We start from the raw sequence: 15532 nt of genomic DNA on the forward strand, positions 1-15532 counted from the left end.
ACAGTTCAGAAAGGTTTGTCAAAATTCACAGAGTGTAAATATTATCTTAAATGGACCGATTTAACAAAGGCAAAAGCAGCGAGAAAGAGACTCAAAACAACCACAAAAAGTTAAAAGACAAACTCGAAGAGACATAAACTGATAAAGAGACTCAAAACAACGACACATTGGAACAAAATGACTATAAGAGACATAATGCAACTACAGAGAGACTCCAAACAACCACAAAAGCTTTAAAACAATCACAACAAGATGTAAAACTACTACTACTACTACTACTACTACTACTACACACACACACACACACACTCATTTCTATACATTATACATGAATTTGACACTTTGTTTAAGACCGCCCTGAACAAACACTTAATTTCGTGACCATTTATTAATTGATAATGAAATGAATATAGGAAGACAAAACTCTTTATTTCTAATTTCAAGTGTTATAGAAGGCTCATAGACTTCCATTAAGGAAACAAATGTCGAAATCGCTCAATAACTTCAATTTAAAGTGGAGAAATTATGATTTATTGATGATTAATGATGATTTAATTGCTGAATTGAAGGTAATCCGTCTGTTTTCGGAACAGACTTTGGCTACATTGGGTCATTGCACATTTATAACCATTTAATAATCCTTGAAACTCCACGAAATGGGTAAATAAACCCCTCAGTGAACACCGAAAATATTATGGTCTTCATAGTGCATTCGATAAAATCATTTTTGGAGCATTGGGGAATTCTTTCCGTCCACATTATTTTCGTTTGAAATAAAATAAATCTGTATCTATATTTTTTGATACGGAACAATAAAAACGTCCTTTTAATTGGACCCAAATACGTCAGTGATATTTCTCTGAGGGTTTCTCTTTTCTGTGTCTGCAGCGACACCGTGTGGCCGCTACTGAGACGACAGAAACATGGAAACAATGGGAATTACTACAAGGGGAAAAAAACCATTCATAACGTTTGTCGTCACTAAAGTATTAGTTTGATTCAAAAAGATGAATGTCTGTATTTGATCTTTTATCATTGATGTTCGTCAAGGACACCGTCATTTTGAACAGGCGCCTCGTAGGACAGCTACCAACGGGGGTCCTTCCACCGTCAACACCGGAACAACACGTGACCAGTAAGCGACACAGTTTGTAAACGGTTCATTGTATGTGGAATGTGATATTGCGCTATTGTTTTACATATATAGTTTGATATAAAGATGTGTATCATTCAACCTGGAGACATAAACTCATCTAACGTTCGACAATAAGCTCTGGCAGCCGTGAAATATGCAGTTTATTGTGCACTCTACGCCAAACCCCGTTTTACAAGTGGTTTAAATCAGGTTACCCAGTGTTCAGCACTGTAACTATGTGTTCTAAAGAATTATCAAATGTATTGTGGATTCATTAAGACGTGCTGGTAAATTCGGCTGATATAGAATAAACCAAACGCAAGTCTTTAATGATGAATCTTGACTTTCTTATTAACAACTCAGTCGTTAATAACGGTGGAACTTAATTCGGTAAAAACGATTTATTCCACTGAGAGAAGAGAAACCAGTATGACGTTGATGGTGTCTTCCTGGTTGTGTGTGTGTGTGTGTGTGTGTGTGTGTGTGTGTGTGTGTGTGTGTGTTGTTTTCAGGTCAGGATGGGTCGCTCCTCCAAAGACAAGCGGGACATTTACTACCGTCTGGCCAAAGAGGAGGGCTGGAGAGCGAGGAGCGCCTTCAAGCTGCTGCAGCTCGACCACGAGTTCAACCTGTTCACAGGTGAGACACCTGAGACGACCCCAACAGATCCCGCCTACACTACAGCCCCCTGAAAAGAGTGGAACTGAGCCGGAGTCCAGGTCCTCTTTGGGCTCTTCAGGCTGTGTTCTTCTTCTGTCTTTTAGTATTTAGGTTTTTTTCCCCTCTCTCAGGTGTGAACAGAGCCGTTGATCTGTGTGCAGCTCCTGGCAGCTGGAGTCAAGTCCTCAGTCGGAAACTCAGGTTTTACGTCTTCTTTCTCAACCATGAACTCACCTGGACAGATATGAAATGGATTTTAATAAAGCCAAGAGTTAAGTATGTCGTTGTTGTTTTTTCCACTCAGAGCTCAGGAGGAGAAGGGCGACGCCGGTGAGGAGGTGAAGATCGTGGCGGTGGACCTGCAGGCCATGGCTCCTCTACCAGGAGTCACTCAGATCCAGGGAGACATCACCAAGGTGAGGACACCGTGGACAAGCATGCAGCTCTGATCGTCCTCTTGTCCACTGCGGGATCTTAACCAAACGTAACGTGGACACATTGTCGTGGTTCTCCTTTTATTCAAATTTTGCGTTCACGTTCCACGAGCTAAATCTGGGCACGGCTTCAGGAGCGGATGCAAAATCCAAGTTCTAGTCATATTTGAGGCGATCCCAATGGTCCTGGAGGAGGTTCTTCTTAGGTTCTTTGGGTCTTAAGAGGTGATGGATCCTCAAGGACCCGTGTCTTCTTCTTCTCAGGTGTCGACGGCTCAGGAGATCATCCGTCACTTTGAGGGTCAGCCGGCCGACCTGGTGGTGTGTGACGGAGCTCCAGACGGTGAGACTTCCTGTCTGTCCTCACCTGTTCTTAAGGCTCTCCCTTTTTTACTTTTAATTCAGTCATTGTACCGTTCTTTCTTCACAGTAACCGGGCTCCACGACGTGGACGAGTACATCCAGGCTCAGCTGCTGTTGGCCGTGAGTACACAGAGGTGTGTTTTTGTTGTTCACCTGTCGGTCTGCGATGTCACACTGACCCCCGTTTGTCTCTCAGGCTCTGAACATCACAACTCACGTCCTGAAACCTGGAGGGACGTTTGTGGCCAAGGTGAGTCCGGCTCTTGTTCGGATGATTTGTTATCGACAAAGGACTCGGTAGAGTTCAGATCTCCACCAGGTTTCATTTACCGTTAAACGTGAGGCTGAAGCCCAATGAGAAGTCGTGGAATAACGTTCTCTTGATGCTGAAACGAGGCGATGCAGTCGGCTGTGTGTGTGGTAATGTAAGGTGAAGGTTTCACTCTTCTGGCTCAGATCTTCAGAGGTAAAGACGTGACTCTGCTGTACTCTCAGCTGAAGATCTTCTTCAGTGGTGTGACCTGCGCCAAGCCTCGCAGCAGCAGGAACTCCAGCATAGGTGAGTCACCCCCCTATTAAATTGTGTCTGTTGAACCACATTCATTACTCACAGTATGTGTCTGTCTGTCTGTGTGTCTGTGTGCAGAGGCCTTCGTGGTGTGCCAGAATTACTCTCCTCCTGACGGTTATGTCCCCAACATGTCCAACCCTCTGCTGGATCACTCCTACGGTAACTACGAGCCCGTGTGGTCCGTGTCTGGATACCTGATCTGAATCAGGAAATCACAAGGCCTGTAGAAGATAGAAACCACTTCCCTTCACTTGAGACGCACCCGGTTTGTTGACAAGTCGGCCGGCTCTGCTTAACCAATTCCTTTATTTTAAAAGACCCATAGAGAGGTGCAATATATATATATATATATATATATATATATATATATATATCATGCTCATTATCTTAGTTCTGTCGTTAAAGTGGACGTCTCAGGGAAAATGACTTTTTAGCACATCAAATATATTGATACCAAAGAAAGTTGCTGAACAGTGACCCCATGTGGCCACATGTGGTAATGAATGATTAACGGTGAATCCTGAAACATGGTGCAACAGGAGCACGAAGAAGAGAAGAATCATAACGTCAGTCATGTCAGAGACACCAAAAACTACTGGTCAGGGTGTTTTTATATCTTCTGTCATTTTGAAAGAGGACGAATGCGTTATTTCTTATTTTAAAGGTTGCATACTGGTAGTCTCTTGTTTTACTGCGTGTCCTGGTCCTGGTTTTCCTCAGTCTGGATTGTGGTCTCTATCCTTCAGATGTGGACTTTAACCAGTTAGAGGGTCCCAACCGCGTCATCGTTCCCTTCCTGGCGTGCGGTGACCTCAGCGCCTTCGACTCGGACAGGACCTACCCTCTGCAGGTGAGGAGACACAGGACTATCTTTAATAACAGAAACATGGCTCTTACATTAAAACGAGTGCAGATAATCCCTTAAAGATCTATTCATTTATCCCATAATTAACCCCAAATCCTGCAGATTATTCTCTAATGCCGTCATGTCTGAATGACAGACTTAAGAATCCCTTTTGATATGAATAAACAAACTATATGTCAAATACTTCTAATTAATGTGTGAATCAAGGGGGAAGTGATGTACCCCTTAAAGTCTACTTCATTTAGTTAATTTATCGGTATTTTTAAAGGGTTCTTGTTTCTAGTTTATATAGTAAATGTTTTTTCTTTTCGTCACACCTAAACCATCTCCGAGCTGTTGCCTTCTTTCTTTCTTCAGCTGGATGCTGGTAAACAGTACCAGTACACCCCCCCCACCCAGCCGCCGATACGCCCCCCCTACCAGCAGGCCTGCCACCTGCGCAAGAACAACCTGCTGTCCAGAGAAGACGCTCAGTCCAACCAGAGTCAAGAGGAGGCGGAGCCGGCGGCCGAATCCACCTGAGACGAGTTAAAGGAACAGTCCGGCATTTTGGTGTGCTTAGCTGAGCTTAGCACAAAGACTGGAAGCAGGGGGAAACTGCTAGCCTTTTCCTTCATCCACCTTTGTGCTAAGCTAGGCTAAACACACCACACTGTACCAGATATTTTTACTATTCTGATTTCATGTTTTTTATTAGTGGCAGATCCTTCCGTTCATTAGGCTTGAGGAATTGTAAACATTTTATATTTTAAAAATAAAAGTCATCTCTTGGAGGAAACCGTCAAATGTTGTTTACGTGATTTTAAGTATTTTAAGAGTGATTCAACTGTTATATATTTTTTTTATCTCTAAGCAATTTTCATTTTGCTGCTGTAGATGTTTACGGCTGTGCTAATTTTAATTTATTTATATATTGTTGGTTAATTTAATCTACAGCTGTGAGAACCACGTATCTCACATCTGAGATGTAGTACAGTAAAAAGTACAATATGTACCTCTGAGATGTAACTTAGTGGAGTAAAAAGTACAATATGTACCTCTGAGATGTAGTACAGTAAAAAGTACAATATTTACCTCTGAGCAGTAGTGCAGGAGAAGTATAAAGTTAAATTACATGGAAATACAAATGCCTCTGATTAGCACTTGAGTCCCTACTATTAGGACGTACTGCGTCTGTCCGCGCTGACGTCATGACGCAAGGACGACTCGCACAACCGCATTGTTGTTGGGTGAAGAGAAGCTCCGGGCAGCCGCTGAGCTCTGCCGCTTCTAACCGCTTCTAAACGGCCGTACTGAGCAGCTAAATTACAACCGATTAAAGTAAAATACCGGCTTCGGCGCGCTGGATGTCTGTCGGTTACTTCCCAAGTTTAACTCGGTTGTGCAGCGCGAGCCGCGGCCGTTGGACGAGCGGACTGAAAATGTGGATTTAACTGCAGCTTCGCTCCGCAGGGCCGCGCCGCCATTGCTGCTATTTTTACAAGCTGAATTCGTGAAAATACCTTTGGTAAGTTCAGCCCCACTGTGTCCTCACCTCTTTAATATCACCCCCCTTATAGTCCGGACTGGTTTACATCTAAAAACCAGTCTGCGCTGGTCTGAGAGACAGCCTCCCCTTTACAAATCGAGGCAGTTTCTTGTTGTGCTGGTCGCCATATTTCCTCCCCCTTTCAGTTTAGGTGTATTAATGCTAGCAGGCTAACGTTAGCCCCGGTTTGTGGACTGAGTGTACTAATGCGTTTAACCGGTCACCGGGAGGGCCAACCGCCTGAGAGGAGGACGACACACTGGGGTCTTCTTTTCTTGTAACAGACCCGTGTTTGGTGCATCGCTTTTAAAGCTGTGGTGCGATTAAGAACATATAAATGTTGTGGGTTCAGTTAAAGAGGAGCTAACGTTAGCCGGTGGGTAGCACACACACCAGAGAAACCGAACGGGCTGCAGCTGCTGTTAGCCGATTATTTCCAACAACCAGCGGCTTCAGCCGGGCTGGCTGTCATGAGTGGCCCTGGAGATGTGGTGCTCTCGGTGCTTTTCTTTTTCACCCAGTGAACGTTATCGTTTCCGCCCCCTTTGCTCCCAACTACAGCCAACTGAAAACATGACCCAGTAAATGAGTTAAAGCTGCACAAACAGACACACTATGGGAAAGGAGGACCTGTTTCATTTTTGAATGAATAAATATTTGAACATTAGCAGCAATGTTGCACAACACGGAAGCATTGCTGCTGTGGAAATATTTTGTCCTTAAAATGAATGAATAAATAATCCTGGTTATCCTTGTGGCCATGGTTGTGCAGCCCTCATACATTTAGCAGTTTAGTATATTTTGTGACACGAGGAGAATGATTGAACACGTTTATGTTCCCCAAACGTAATAATTGGAAACACGTGTATCAGTGGAACATATATCAAACATGTTCAAACAATATCCAGGCCGTCTGTGGTTAGATAAGAGGTGTCTGTACCATGTGACAGACGCTCTGCATCAGTAATACATTCATAGTTCGATAGACTTGCAGAACAAGTACAAACCACTGGAAGTAAAATGACTGTCTCTGTGGTCCTCTCTGATTGAAGAGGTAAAGACATCCTTTTGTAAACACGTTAACTGCTGCATGATTGCTCCTGAAGGCCTCATTGAGGGTCAAGGCCTGGTAATGATTACTGCAGGTTCTGTTAGATGTAACACACACTGCTGCATGAGCTGCTTGTTGCTTCACAGACTTAATGACTCTAAGAAATTGTAAGTTGAGTCTTTGACGCTGTCATGGCATTCGTCTGGTTCTCAGGGTCTTTGCGGCTTCGAGATGAAGAAGAAAAGTCGACATCACCGACCCGCGGTGCTGAAGAGAGATTCGTCGCCCATCAAGCCGTCGCCCAACCGGGAGACGCTGACGTACGCGCAGGCCCAGCGGATCGTGGAGCTGGAGGTGGACGGCCGCGTGCACCGGCTCAGCATCTACGACAAGCTGGACGTCATCGGCGACGATGACCCCACGGCGCAGGAGATCATGGAGTGCAACAGCAACAAGGAGAACAACGAGAAGCCCCAGCAGGTCCTGGTGCGCTCCGTGCGCCTCAAAAACAACCAGCAGAAGAAGAACGCCGCGCTCATGGCCACGCACGGCAGCACCGGCGGCCTGTTGGAGCCAAAGGTCAGAACCGTTGAGTACAACCTGCCGGTGGTGCCCAAGAGGCCCGCGGCGTATTACAAATACACGGAGCGGACAGCGGAGGAGCTGGACGAGGAGGTGGAGTACGACATGGACGAGGAGGACTACGCCTGGCTGGAGCTCATCAATGAGAAGAGGAAGAGCGAGGGCGTCAGCCAGGTGTCGTTCAACCTGTTCGAGTTCCTCATGGACCGCTTCGAGAAGGAGTCGTACGAGGTCACGCAAGGCCAGAGCGACCTGCAGTCTCTGGTGGACGAGGACGCCGTGTGCTGCGTCTGCATGGACGGAGACGGAGCCGACAGCAACGTCATCCTCTTCTGCGACGCCTGCAACATCGCCGTGCACCAGGAGTGCTACGGCGTGCCGTACGTCCCCGAGGGCCAGTGGCTGTGCCGCCACTGCCTGCAGTGTCCGTCGCGGCCCGCCGGGTGCGTCTTCTGCCCCAACCGAGGCGGAGCCCTGAAGAAGACGGACGACGACCGCTGGGGCCACGTGGCGTGCGCCCTGTGGGTGCCCGAGGTCGGCTTTTCTGACACAGTCTTCATCGAGCCCATCGACGGCGTGCGCAACATCCCGCCGGCGCGCTGGAAGCTCACCTGCTACCTGTGCAAAGAGAAGGGTTCCGGCGCGTGCATCCAGTGCGACAACATCACCTGCTACACCGCCTTCCACGTCAGCTGCGCCCAGAGGGCCGGCCTTTACATGAAGATGGAACCCGTCGAGGTGACGCCGTTTGGCGGCTCCTCCTCCTTCTCCGTGAAGAAGACCGTGTACTGCTGCAGCCACACGCCCGAGGGCTGCGACCGCCGGCCCCTCGCCATCTACGACGAGCCCCATGCGAAGAACGGAGGCTGCCACAAGAGGGCCGACAAGAGGGGGAAGTCCCGGGCCAAGGGCTGGGCCAAGAAGAAGAGCAAGAGAGGCGAGCCGGAACCAGAGCCCGAGACCCCCACCAACTCTGGGCCCAGTATCACCGCTTCAAGGTAGGCAGGCAGGCAGGCAAAACAGGACTCCCAGAATGCATCTCTCACATAAATTAAGTGTTTTCTGGCCCAGGTCCACTCAGTTCCTCGTCATTGAGACCGGATTCCAGATCGAGATTAAAAAAGAAATGTATATATGATGTCCGGCTCAGTAAGGTTTCTTGTTTCTGTTCAGGTCCACAGATTTGGAAAAGAAACATTAGTAAAGACCGGGCTAGTTTCGGTAAGAAAACCACGACAATTGAATACGTTTAGTAACTGAAGTATAATTCTGGTTTATTATAACCTGGGTCTTATTTCTGTAATAATTACGCTGTGCATCTGTAACACGCTGAATGAAGAAGTCGTGCGGGTCAAGAAGCACGAGCAGTCGGACCAACAGAAGCTTGTTCCTGCTCGGGTTCACCCCTCTGAAATGTAGCGTATTTGTTGGTTAATATCTCCCTCTGCCTCCTCCTCCGTGGGTCAGCTTCGACACCATCCTGAACCAGGTGGCGGTCCAGAGGAAGCGGGTGTTCGTGGAGCGGGTGCTGAGCTACTGGGTGCAGAAGAGGCAGTCGAGGAACAACGTGCCGTTGATCCGCCGGCTGCAGGCCAACCCTCAGCCGCCCAAAGTCAAGCAGATGGTCAGTGCTGCAGACACAGCGGAGCGGCGGCCTTTAATGTCGTTCTTCCTACCACAAAAGTTTTGTGCGTTTTTTCTGCAGGACCGCGCGGAGACGACCCAGGCGCTGAAGGAGCAGCTGAAGGAGTGGCACCGCCTCCGCCACGACCTGGAGAGAGCTCGCCTGCTGCTGGAGCTCATCAGGAAGAGAGAGAAGCTGAAGAGGGAGGAGGTGCATCATCATTTACTACCTCACTGTTTCTAAAGCGCACGTTAGCCGTCTGCAGACGAGCCGGTCACTGAGATCACTCTGAGCAGCATGTCGTTTTATTTTGGACTTGCAAAAAGCGAGCGTTACGTTTTTGTAACTCGCGCTGAAGAACTTCCACGTGACGACGTGTGTGTGTGACTATTCGGGAAAACACTGACTTCAACAAACGAATGTCTGTGTGTTGTCCCGTCAGATGAAGCTGCAGCAGTCGGTGCTGGAGGTCCAGCTGACCCCCTTCAACATCCTGCTGCGGGCCGTTCTCAGTCAGCTGCAGGAAAAGGACCAGTACAGTATCTTCGCTCAGCCCGTCAACAGCAACGAGGTTTGCATTTTACCTTATCAGTGGGTTTTTTTCTACTGTTATTACCAACACATCACTTCCTGTCTGTGTTTTAATGCACAGACTTTTTCACAATAAAGGTGAAACTTAACTGGGAAATAATGTCTTTAATAAAAGCGAACACGTCCCCTCTGTCTCCTGCAGGTTCCCGACTACCTGGACCACATCAAGGACCCCATGGACTTCTCCACCATGAGGAAGCGCATCGACGGCCACGACTACAGGAGCCTGGAGGAGTTCGAGGCCGACTTCGACCTCATCATCTTCAACTGCATGAAGTACAACGCCAAGGACACGTTCTTCCACAGGGCCGCCCAGCGGATTCAGGACCACGGAGGAGCCATCCTCCGCAGGGCCCGCAGAGAGGCCGAGAGGATCGGCTTCGACTTCCCCAGCGGGTTGCATCTGCCCGAGGTCCCGAAACTGGAGACGCCTGCCGCCTTCTCCTGGGAAGACGGTAAGTCCATTGATTGAGTAAAATCTCCTGAATCAGCTGTAAAAGGGCTGTAGATAATCCTGTGATCATCTGTCTCTTCTAGTGGACCGGCTGCTGAGCCCCGCCTACCGCCAGCTGACCCCTCTGGAGGACCAGCTGAGGGAGCTGCTGGAGAAGCTGGACCTGAGCACGGCCATGAAGAACAGCCCGTCGCGCAGCAAGAGGCTCAAACTGCTGAAGAAGACCATCACGGAGGTCCGCAGCGAGATGAGCCTGAAGAAGTCCCTCCGGAAGCCCCCGGAGCCCAGCGGGACCCCCACGGAGGCAGAGGAGAAACCACTACCCGAACCCCCGGCAGAGCCTTGCGCGCCACAGGAGGAGAACTCTCTGCCCCCGGACACGTTAGAGCTGGTGACCTTACTGTCGCGGATCGAGTCCTCACCCGACCCGAAGCCGCCGCCCCCTTTGAAGGCCTGCAAACCCAGCACGGATCGCTCTCCCTCGGAGCTCGACGACACGTCTACCTCAGTGCCTACGGACGCACCCAACGGGCACGCCCCGGACCCGGCGCTTCCCAACGGCGTCATCCACGCCGACGCCCCCAGCACGGGTAACCGGCGGAACAACGTCCTCTTCCGCAAGTCCAAGAGCGCCAGCCCCCAGAAACCACTCAAGAGCCACGAGGCGTCCGCTGTGACGCCGCCTTCTCTGGGCGCCAAAACCTTCCTGTCGGTGGTGATCCCTCGACTGGAGACGCTCCTCCTGCCCAAGAAAAGACGACACAGCAGCAGCGCCAACGGCGAGGAGGAGGACGAGGAGTCGCCGATAAAACGCCTCGGCACAGGTAAAAAAAAAAAGAATCTCCTCCGGGACGAAACATGAACTGAAATGTTGAAGAAATCATTTTAACGATCGGAGTACGAACCCTAAACTACACTGTTCTGTGTTTTTTTTCTTTCCCTTCAGGAATAGCAAACGGTTTCGTGGTGGAGGAGGAAATCTCACCGTCTCCCCGCCTGCTGGAGCCTCGTCGCCGCTGTGCCTCCGAGTCGAGCATCTCCTCCAGCGGGAGCGTCCTCTGCGGCACGAGGTGAGTGGAGGAGGAAACATCCGGAGCGGTGCAGGTCACTGGTAACGCAGAAACCGCTTAAACCGTGATCACCTTCCACTGACCCAGGTAATCGATGAGAACTGGGAGCACAGCGGCATGATGGGAATGACGCCTCTCTATACGGGAAGGTTTGTTTTGGACCCGATGAGTTTTATTTATTCATGTAGTACTTCTACATACACCGTATAACACATGTGAACCTGCCGTCTATGTCACTTGTGGGTTCATAGAGGGCTGCAGGAGCGAGTCCTGAACAGCCTGGGCATCTCTCGCTTACACTCGTTGTCTTCAGTTCATTTTGTTCGGACGCTGGAGTCCAAACGTCTCCGTTCATACTCGGAGCTCGTGTGCCGCCTGTGGAGGCTCTACGGCGCCAAGCGAGAGCATAAACAAAGCATAAGTCCCTCCCCCTGCGCTCATTGGTGGATTACTTTTTCACAGAGCGGACTGATTCTGTCACGATGCCAATCGACCAATCGGTCAACTCGAACTCAGAGGGGGCGGATTCAAAGGTCTGGACCCAGGCAACAATATGACCATCAATAATCAAATGGAGGATCATTACGTGTGTCATGCAAAATATAACGAAAAGTTATTTTATTATCAGTAATAATTAGAAAAATGTAACAACATGAAAATATGTTGCTGTGACTAGAAAAGGTCCAGGTTATAATTCAGAAGTTCACAACAGCAGAGGCATGACTCTAAACGTTGTCCTGTGATTCATGCCTCTTTCAGCACCGTCATCGTTTCTAAAAGCGGTAAAGCACGGTCGCCGGCGGCTCGGCGGAGCACCGTGGACGACAAGAGCACCCTGGGGACCTGCATCGAGAACGGAGAGTTCGCCAAAGCCGCCAAGATCTCGTCAGGTGAGCAGAGCCGCGTCCGTCCGCTCGATGACACCTGATGGATGTGCATGAAACCGCATGGCACGCTTTGATCGGTCAGCTCTCCTCTCTGGTTTACTTATTAAAAAGTCTGTTGATGTGAGAAAAACATTGTTGAGTTCTTCCATCACTTTTTTCCACTGTTCCACCTGTGAGATCCAAAGGACAGTGAAGTTATTAAAGTATTTTTTAAAGTAAAATCTTCATATGAGAGCAGCAGCTCCTCCCAGCTCACTGGTTCTCAGACTGGGTTTTTGAGGAGGGGGGGGGGGCTCAGGAGTCCTCGATAAAATCAGCGGAGACTCGAAGCTGCAGGTTTCAGCCCTAAAAAGGAAGTGGTTCAGCAACAGGAAACCTGAGAGGGACAAAGTGGAAGTGAAGAGAAGTCCGTTATGTTCTGTGAGTTCAGTGAATTATTGACTCACTTCATCACAACTCAACAAACGTGCAGAGTGTCTTTGGTTTAACATTTAAAGTTCCTACTAAATACATGAAGATACCTCAGGACTAGCCCGTGTGTGTGTGTGTGTGTGTGTGTGTGTGTGTGTGTGTGTGTGTGTGTGTGTGTGTGTGTGTGTGTGTGTGTGTGTGTGTGTGTGTGTGTGTGTGTGTGTGTGTGTGTGTGTGTGTGTGTGTGTGTGTGTGTGTGTGTGTGCACTCTGTGACTCCTCCGGAGTCTCGTCAACTGTTTAAAGTCAATCTTTAAAAAGCGTGTGTGTGCATTATAAACCTCATAACCTGCTTATCGTTGTTCCTGTAGAGGTGTGGAAGCCCTCCGCCGCTCCTCCATTTGTTCTGGAGCCTCTTAAACTAGTTTGGGCTAAATGTAGTGGATATCCCTCCTACCCCGCCCTGGTGAGTGAGTGCTAGCTAGCCCCCCCCCACCCCCCACCCTTCACACCGTGTCTCATTACCCATCAGCCCCCTCTCTGCCATCGTGCGGTGCCGTAGCTCGTGATTTGTGCTCGCGGCAGCTTCCGGCTGGCCGATCACGGACTGCTTGGTGTGTTTGTGGAGCCGCGTTCGCTCAGAGCGTCCGCGGCTCGACCCGGCCGTGCATGCATGCGTCTCTTGTGGAACACTCCACACGCACTAGTTACTGTGAGACGGCGGCTTCACTCAAAGTCTCCGTCCCGCTCTTCATTTGTTTGTGGCCGTCGCAGATCGTGGAACCCAGAGCGCGGAGGACGGGGGGTCAGCACAAAGGGGCGGAGCTTCCCCAGCCGCCACCGTCGCCACCACCGGCCGTTCTCAGAGCCGGAGAGCGGATGCAGTTCAGGTCCGCAGAGAAACTCTTCCTCGTCCACTTCTTCGACAGCAAGCGCAGCTGGTGAGGAACTCACCGACTCACTGAGAGTAAAGTAGAGGAAAAAAGGACTTCTCATTCGAAGTCTGGTTTTGTCTTCATTCAGCAAGAGAGTCTCAGAACCGTAGTCATCTGGGGAAAGACGAGAGTACCGTCAGCACAAGCACGCTGATCAATGTTTCATCATGCATTTTATCTGAAGCGAGCGCCACTTTTCTTATGAGCGTTGTGAGCTGCACATGTGATACGTCGGGAACACGAACTCTTTGGTCCCACTGACCTCTTGTCCCCTTTCTCCTCAGGCAATGGCTTCCTAGATCCAAGATGGCGCCCTTCGGGGTCAACCGTGCGCTCGACAAAATCAAGCTGGCGGAGGCTCGCTCCTCCTGCATCCGAAAAGCTGTGCGGCTCGCCTTCGAGCGAGCCATGAACCACCGGAACCGCGTCGGCAGCGAGGCCGGCGCCTCGGACTGAACCCCCCCGCCACACACACACACACACACACACACACACACACACACCACCTCTGAAATCCTCCCATCATCCCTCTCTCCTGTTTCAGCCTTCTGTTTTCAACACACACAAGCAGAGACGCTCATACGCACAAATAACCCCCACATACATGTTTACCATCTCCTGTGAACTGGAACCCCCCCCCCTCCCTCCAAAATACTGTAGCTGGTGACGTCCATCTTTGTTTTTGTCAAAGAGCTATGCAACGACAACGACTCAGTTAGCGGGTGCAAAACATTGAGGAAATAAACCCCTGGGCTGTGAGAACTGAAAATCACAGGTCTGAACCTGTTGAATGTGTCGGATTTGACCTCTGACCTCCTTAAAAATGTGCTGCAAGACTGCTGCAACAATCTCACTGCCATGAATGTGTGTGTGTGTGCGTGTGTGTGTGTGTGTGTGTGTGTGTGTGTGTGTGTGCAGCAGCTCCTGTAAATATCCTGTACAAGGCCCGACACTAATTTATTCACTCCCTCGGTTTGTTCTGGTGCTCTGTGTTCAGATATTTATGCCGTCGGAGGTGATGACCCCCGACGTGTTTCTGCTGGTGCTATCTACACAGAGACGATACAGACATGCATACTGTAATGAACATTTATATTTCTGCTCATTTTTTTAAACGGTTTTGTAAGTTATTGAGTTCTCAAGCTTCAAGTTCTTTTGTCTTCGGCATTAATTGATTTTGTCTCTTTTTTTATTTTTGGTTTGTACATATTTATATAAAATCTATATAGATGCTCTCAAAGTTTAAAATGCCTGAAGTGCATCATTCACACCGAAACCAAAAAAACAGAAATCTGCTACCCACACGTTTCCCACTACTGTGTTTATGTTCCGTCTGTTTGTCAGCCTTTCTGTTTGTGTGCTGTGATGAGTTTGTCGTCACAGAATCATCTTTTCCACCTGAACTGAGCTTCAGTCGGCTGTAGGAGGACAGAGAATGTGCCTGTACTAATTTATTGTAAAGCAGAAGATGTATATGCGTTACTTTATAGAGAGTATTGTAAGAAAATACTACGGGCACACAGGGAGCCATATGTAGAGGCCTCTCCTCTTCTGGGCTTTTTATTTTTGGGGATTTTAGCATTAAATCTGAGCGGTGAGGTGATAGTGTTTGATGTTTTATTTTGGCAGGGTAGCAATGGGTAGACTTCCTGTGTTGTTTGGCCCTTCTGGATGTGGATGTTGTGTGTAAATAGATTTGGTACTTCAGCTGATTCTCTGGGAAAAACCACAGTTATAGCCAACGGGAGTGGAAACCAGCCGACAGCAGGCGGCTGGGACTTTTATACTAAAACACTGAAAAATTAAAATATGTTATTGAATCACTGATTCGACGAGTCCTGGTTTTATTGTTTCTAATTTTACTCATATGATTTTTATTGTCCTGGTGTTTTATTTTATTTGCATTCTTTTTATTATTTATTACTTACAGTTTTAGGTGAATTTATTCTATTTCCATTTTATTATTTTATCTCTTAGTTTCATCTGCTTTTATTCTATTTCATCTATTGTTGAAATGTTTTGGTAATTTTCAGTTATATTAACTTTAGCTAACTTATTTAGACTTATTCACAGGTGTAACTATAACATACTTCGTATGACATCATGCACTTATAAATGAACAGAAACTCCCTTCATACAATCAGAAGTACTTCTAAAAAGTAAAACACTTTCCAGGTGTAAATAAACCCGGAGAACCCAGTTTAGACAGTAACTTGTAACCTCCTCCGATAGGAAACACTAAACATTCCCTCATATCTACGTGACCACTAGGTGGCGCCGTCGCTCTGCCCGTGAAACAGCTGATGATGCAGAAATGAGGAAACACTGCAGTGACGGTTCAAACTCAGTGGGACATTTTAAACTAGTCCGGC

At 48.4% G+C, this 15532-nt stretch overlaps 2 protein-coding genes across 4 annotated transcripts; both read left to right on the plus strand.

Moving 5' to 3' along the window:
• Nucleotides 1-1104: 1104 nt before the first annotated feature.
• Nucleotides 1105-4805, plus strand: ftsj1 (FtsJ RNA 2'-O-methyltransferase 1). Its single transcript, XM_079268038.1, has 11 exons — nt 1105-1135; nt 1648-1774; nt 1927-1996; nt 2100-2211; nt 2494-2572; nt 2660-2712; nt 2789-2842; nt 3049-3151; nt 3239-3322; nt 3910-4013; nt 4386-4805. The coding sequence occupies exons 2-11, from the start codon at nt 1654-1656 to the stop codon at nt 4548-4550; spliced, it is 945 nt and encodes a 314-aa protein (XP_079124164.1). The 5' UTR covers nt 1105-1135; nt 1648-1653; the 3' UTR covers nt 4551-4805.
• A 469-nt stretch (nt 4806-5274) lies between these two features.
• LOC306777019 (bromodomain-containing protein 1-like) lies at nt 5275-14987 on the plus strand. 3 transcript variants are annotated; one of them, XM_079267954.1, is made up of 12 exons: nt 5275-5535; nt 6821-8187; nt 8657-8813; nt 8895-9023; nt 9256-9384; nt 9547-9859; nt 9942-10682; nt 10805-10928; nt 11688-11818; nt 12597-12691; nt 13000-13166; nt 13445-14987. In XM_079267954.1, the coding sequence occupies exons 2-12, from the start codon at nt 6839-6841 to the stop codon at nt 13614-13616; spliced, it is 3507 nt and encodes a 1168-aa protein (XP_079124080.1). In that variant the 5' UTR covers nt 5275-5535; nt 6821-6838; the 3' UTR covers nt 13617-14987. The 3 variants fall into 3 exon arrangements, with proteins under 3 accessions (XP_079124080.1, XP_079124079.1, XP_079124078.1); XM_079267953.1 differs by lacking the exon at nt 12597-12691 and having other exon boundaries at nt 13445-13586; XM_079267952.1 differs by lacking the exon at nt 12597-12691 and having other exon boundaries at nt 8657-9023; nt 13445-13586.
• The last annotated feature ends 545 nt before the right edge of the window (nt 14988-15532 follow it).

The sequence above is a fragment of the Melanostigma gelatinosum genome, assembly GCF_949748355.1.
Source record: "Melanostigma gelatinosum genome assembly, chromosome: 1".
NCBI classification, from domain to species: Eukaryota; Metazoa; Chordata; class Actinopteri; order Perciformes; family Zoarcidae; genus Melanostigma; species Melanostigma gelatinosum.

Coding starts and splice junctions, on each gene's coding strand:
- ftsj1 (XM_079268038.1), top strand. CDS start 1,654: ATGGGTCGCTCCTCCAAAGACAAGCGGGACATTTACTACCGTCTGGCC. Junction 1,775..1,926: donor CGAGTTCAACCTGTTCACAG/GTGAGACACCTG, acceptor CCCCTCTCTCAG/GTGTGAACAGAGCCGTTGAT. Junction 2,713..2,788: donor AGGCTCAGCTGCTGTTGGCC/GTGAGTACACAG, acceptor TTTGTCTCTCAG/GCTCTGAACATCACAACTCA.
- LOC306777019 (XM_079267954.1), top strand. CDS start 6,839: ATGAAGAAGAAAAGTCGACATCACCGACCCGCGGTGCTGAAGAGAGAT. Junction 8,188..8,656: donor CCCAGTATCACCGCTTCAAG/GTAGGCAGGCAG, acceptor TCCGTGGGTCAG/CTTCGACACCATCCTGAACC. Junction 12,692..12,999: donor ATCCCTCCTACCCCGCCCTG/GTGAGTGAGTGC, acceptor TGGCCGTCGCAG/ATCGTGGAACCCAGAGCGCG.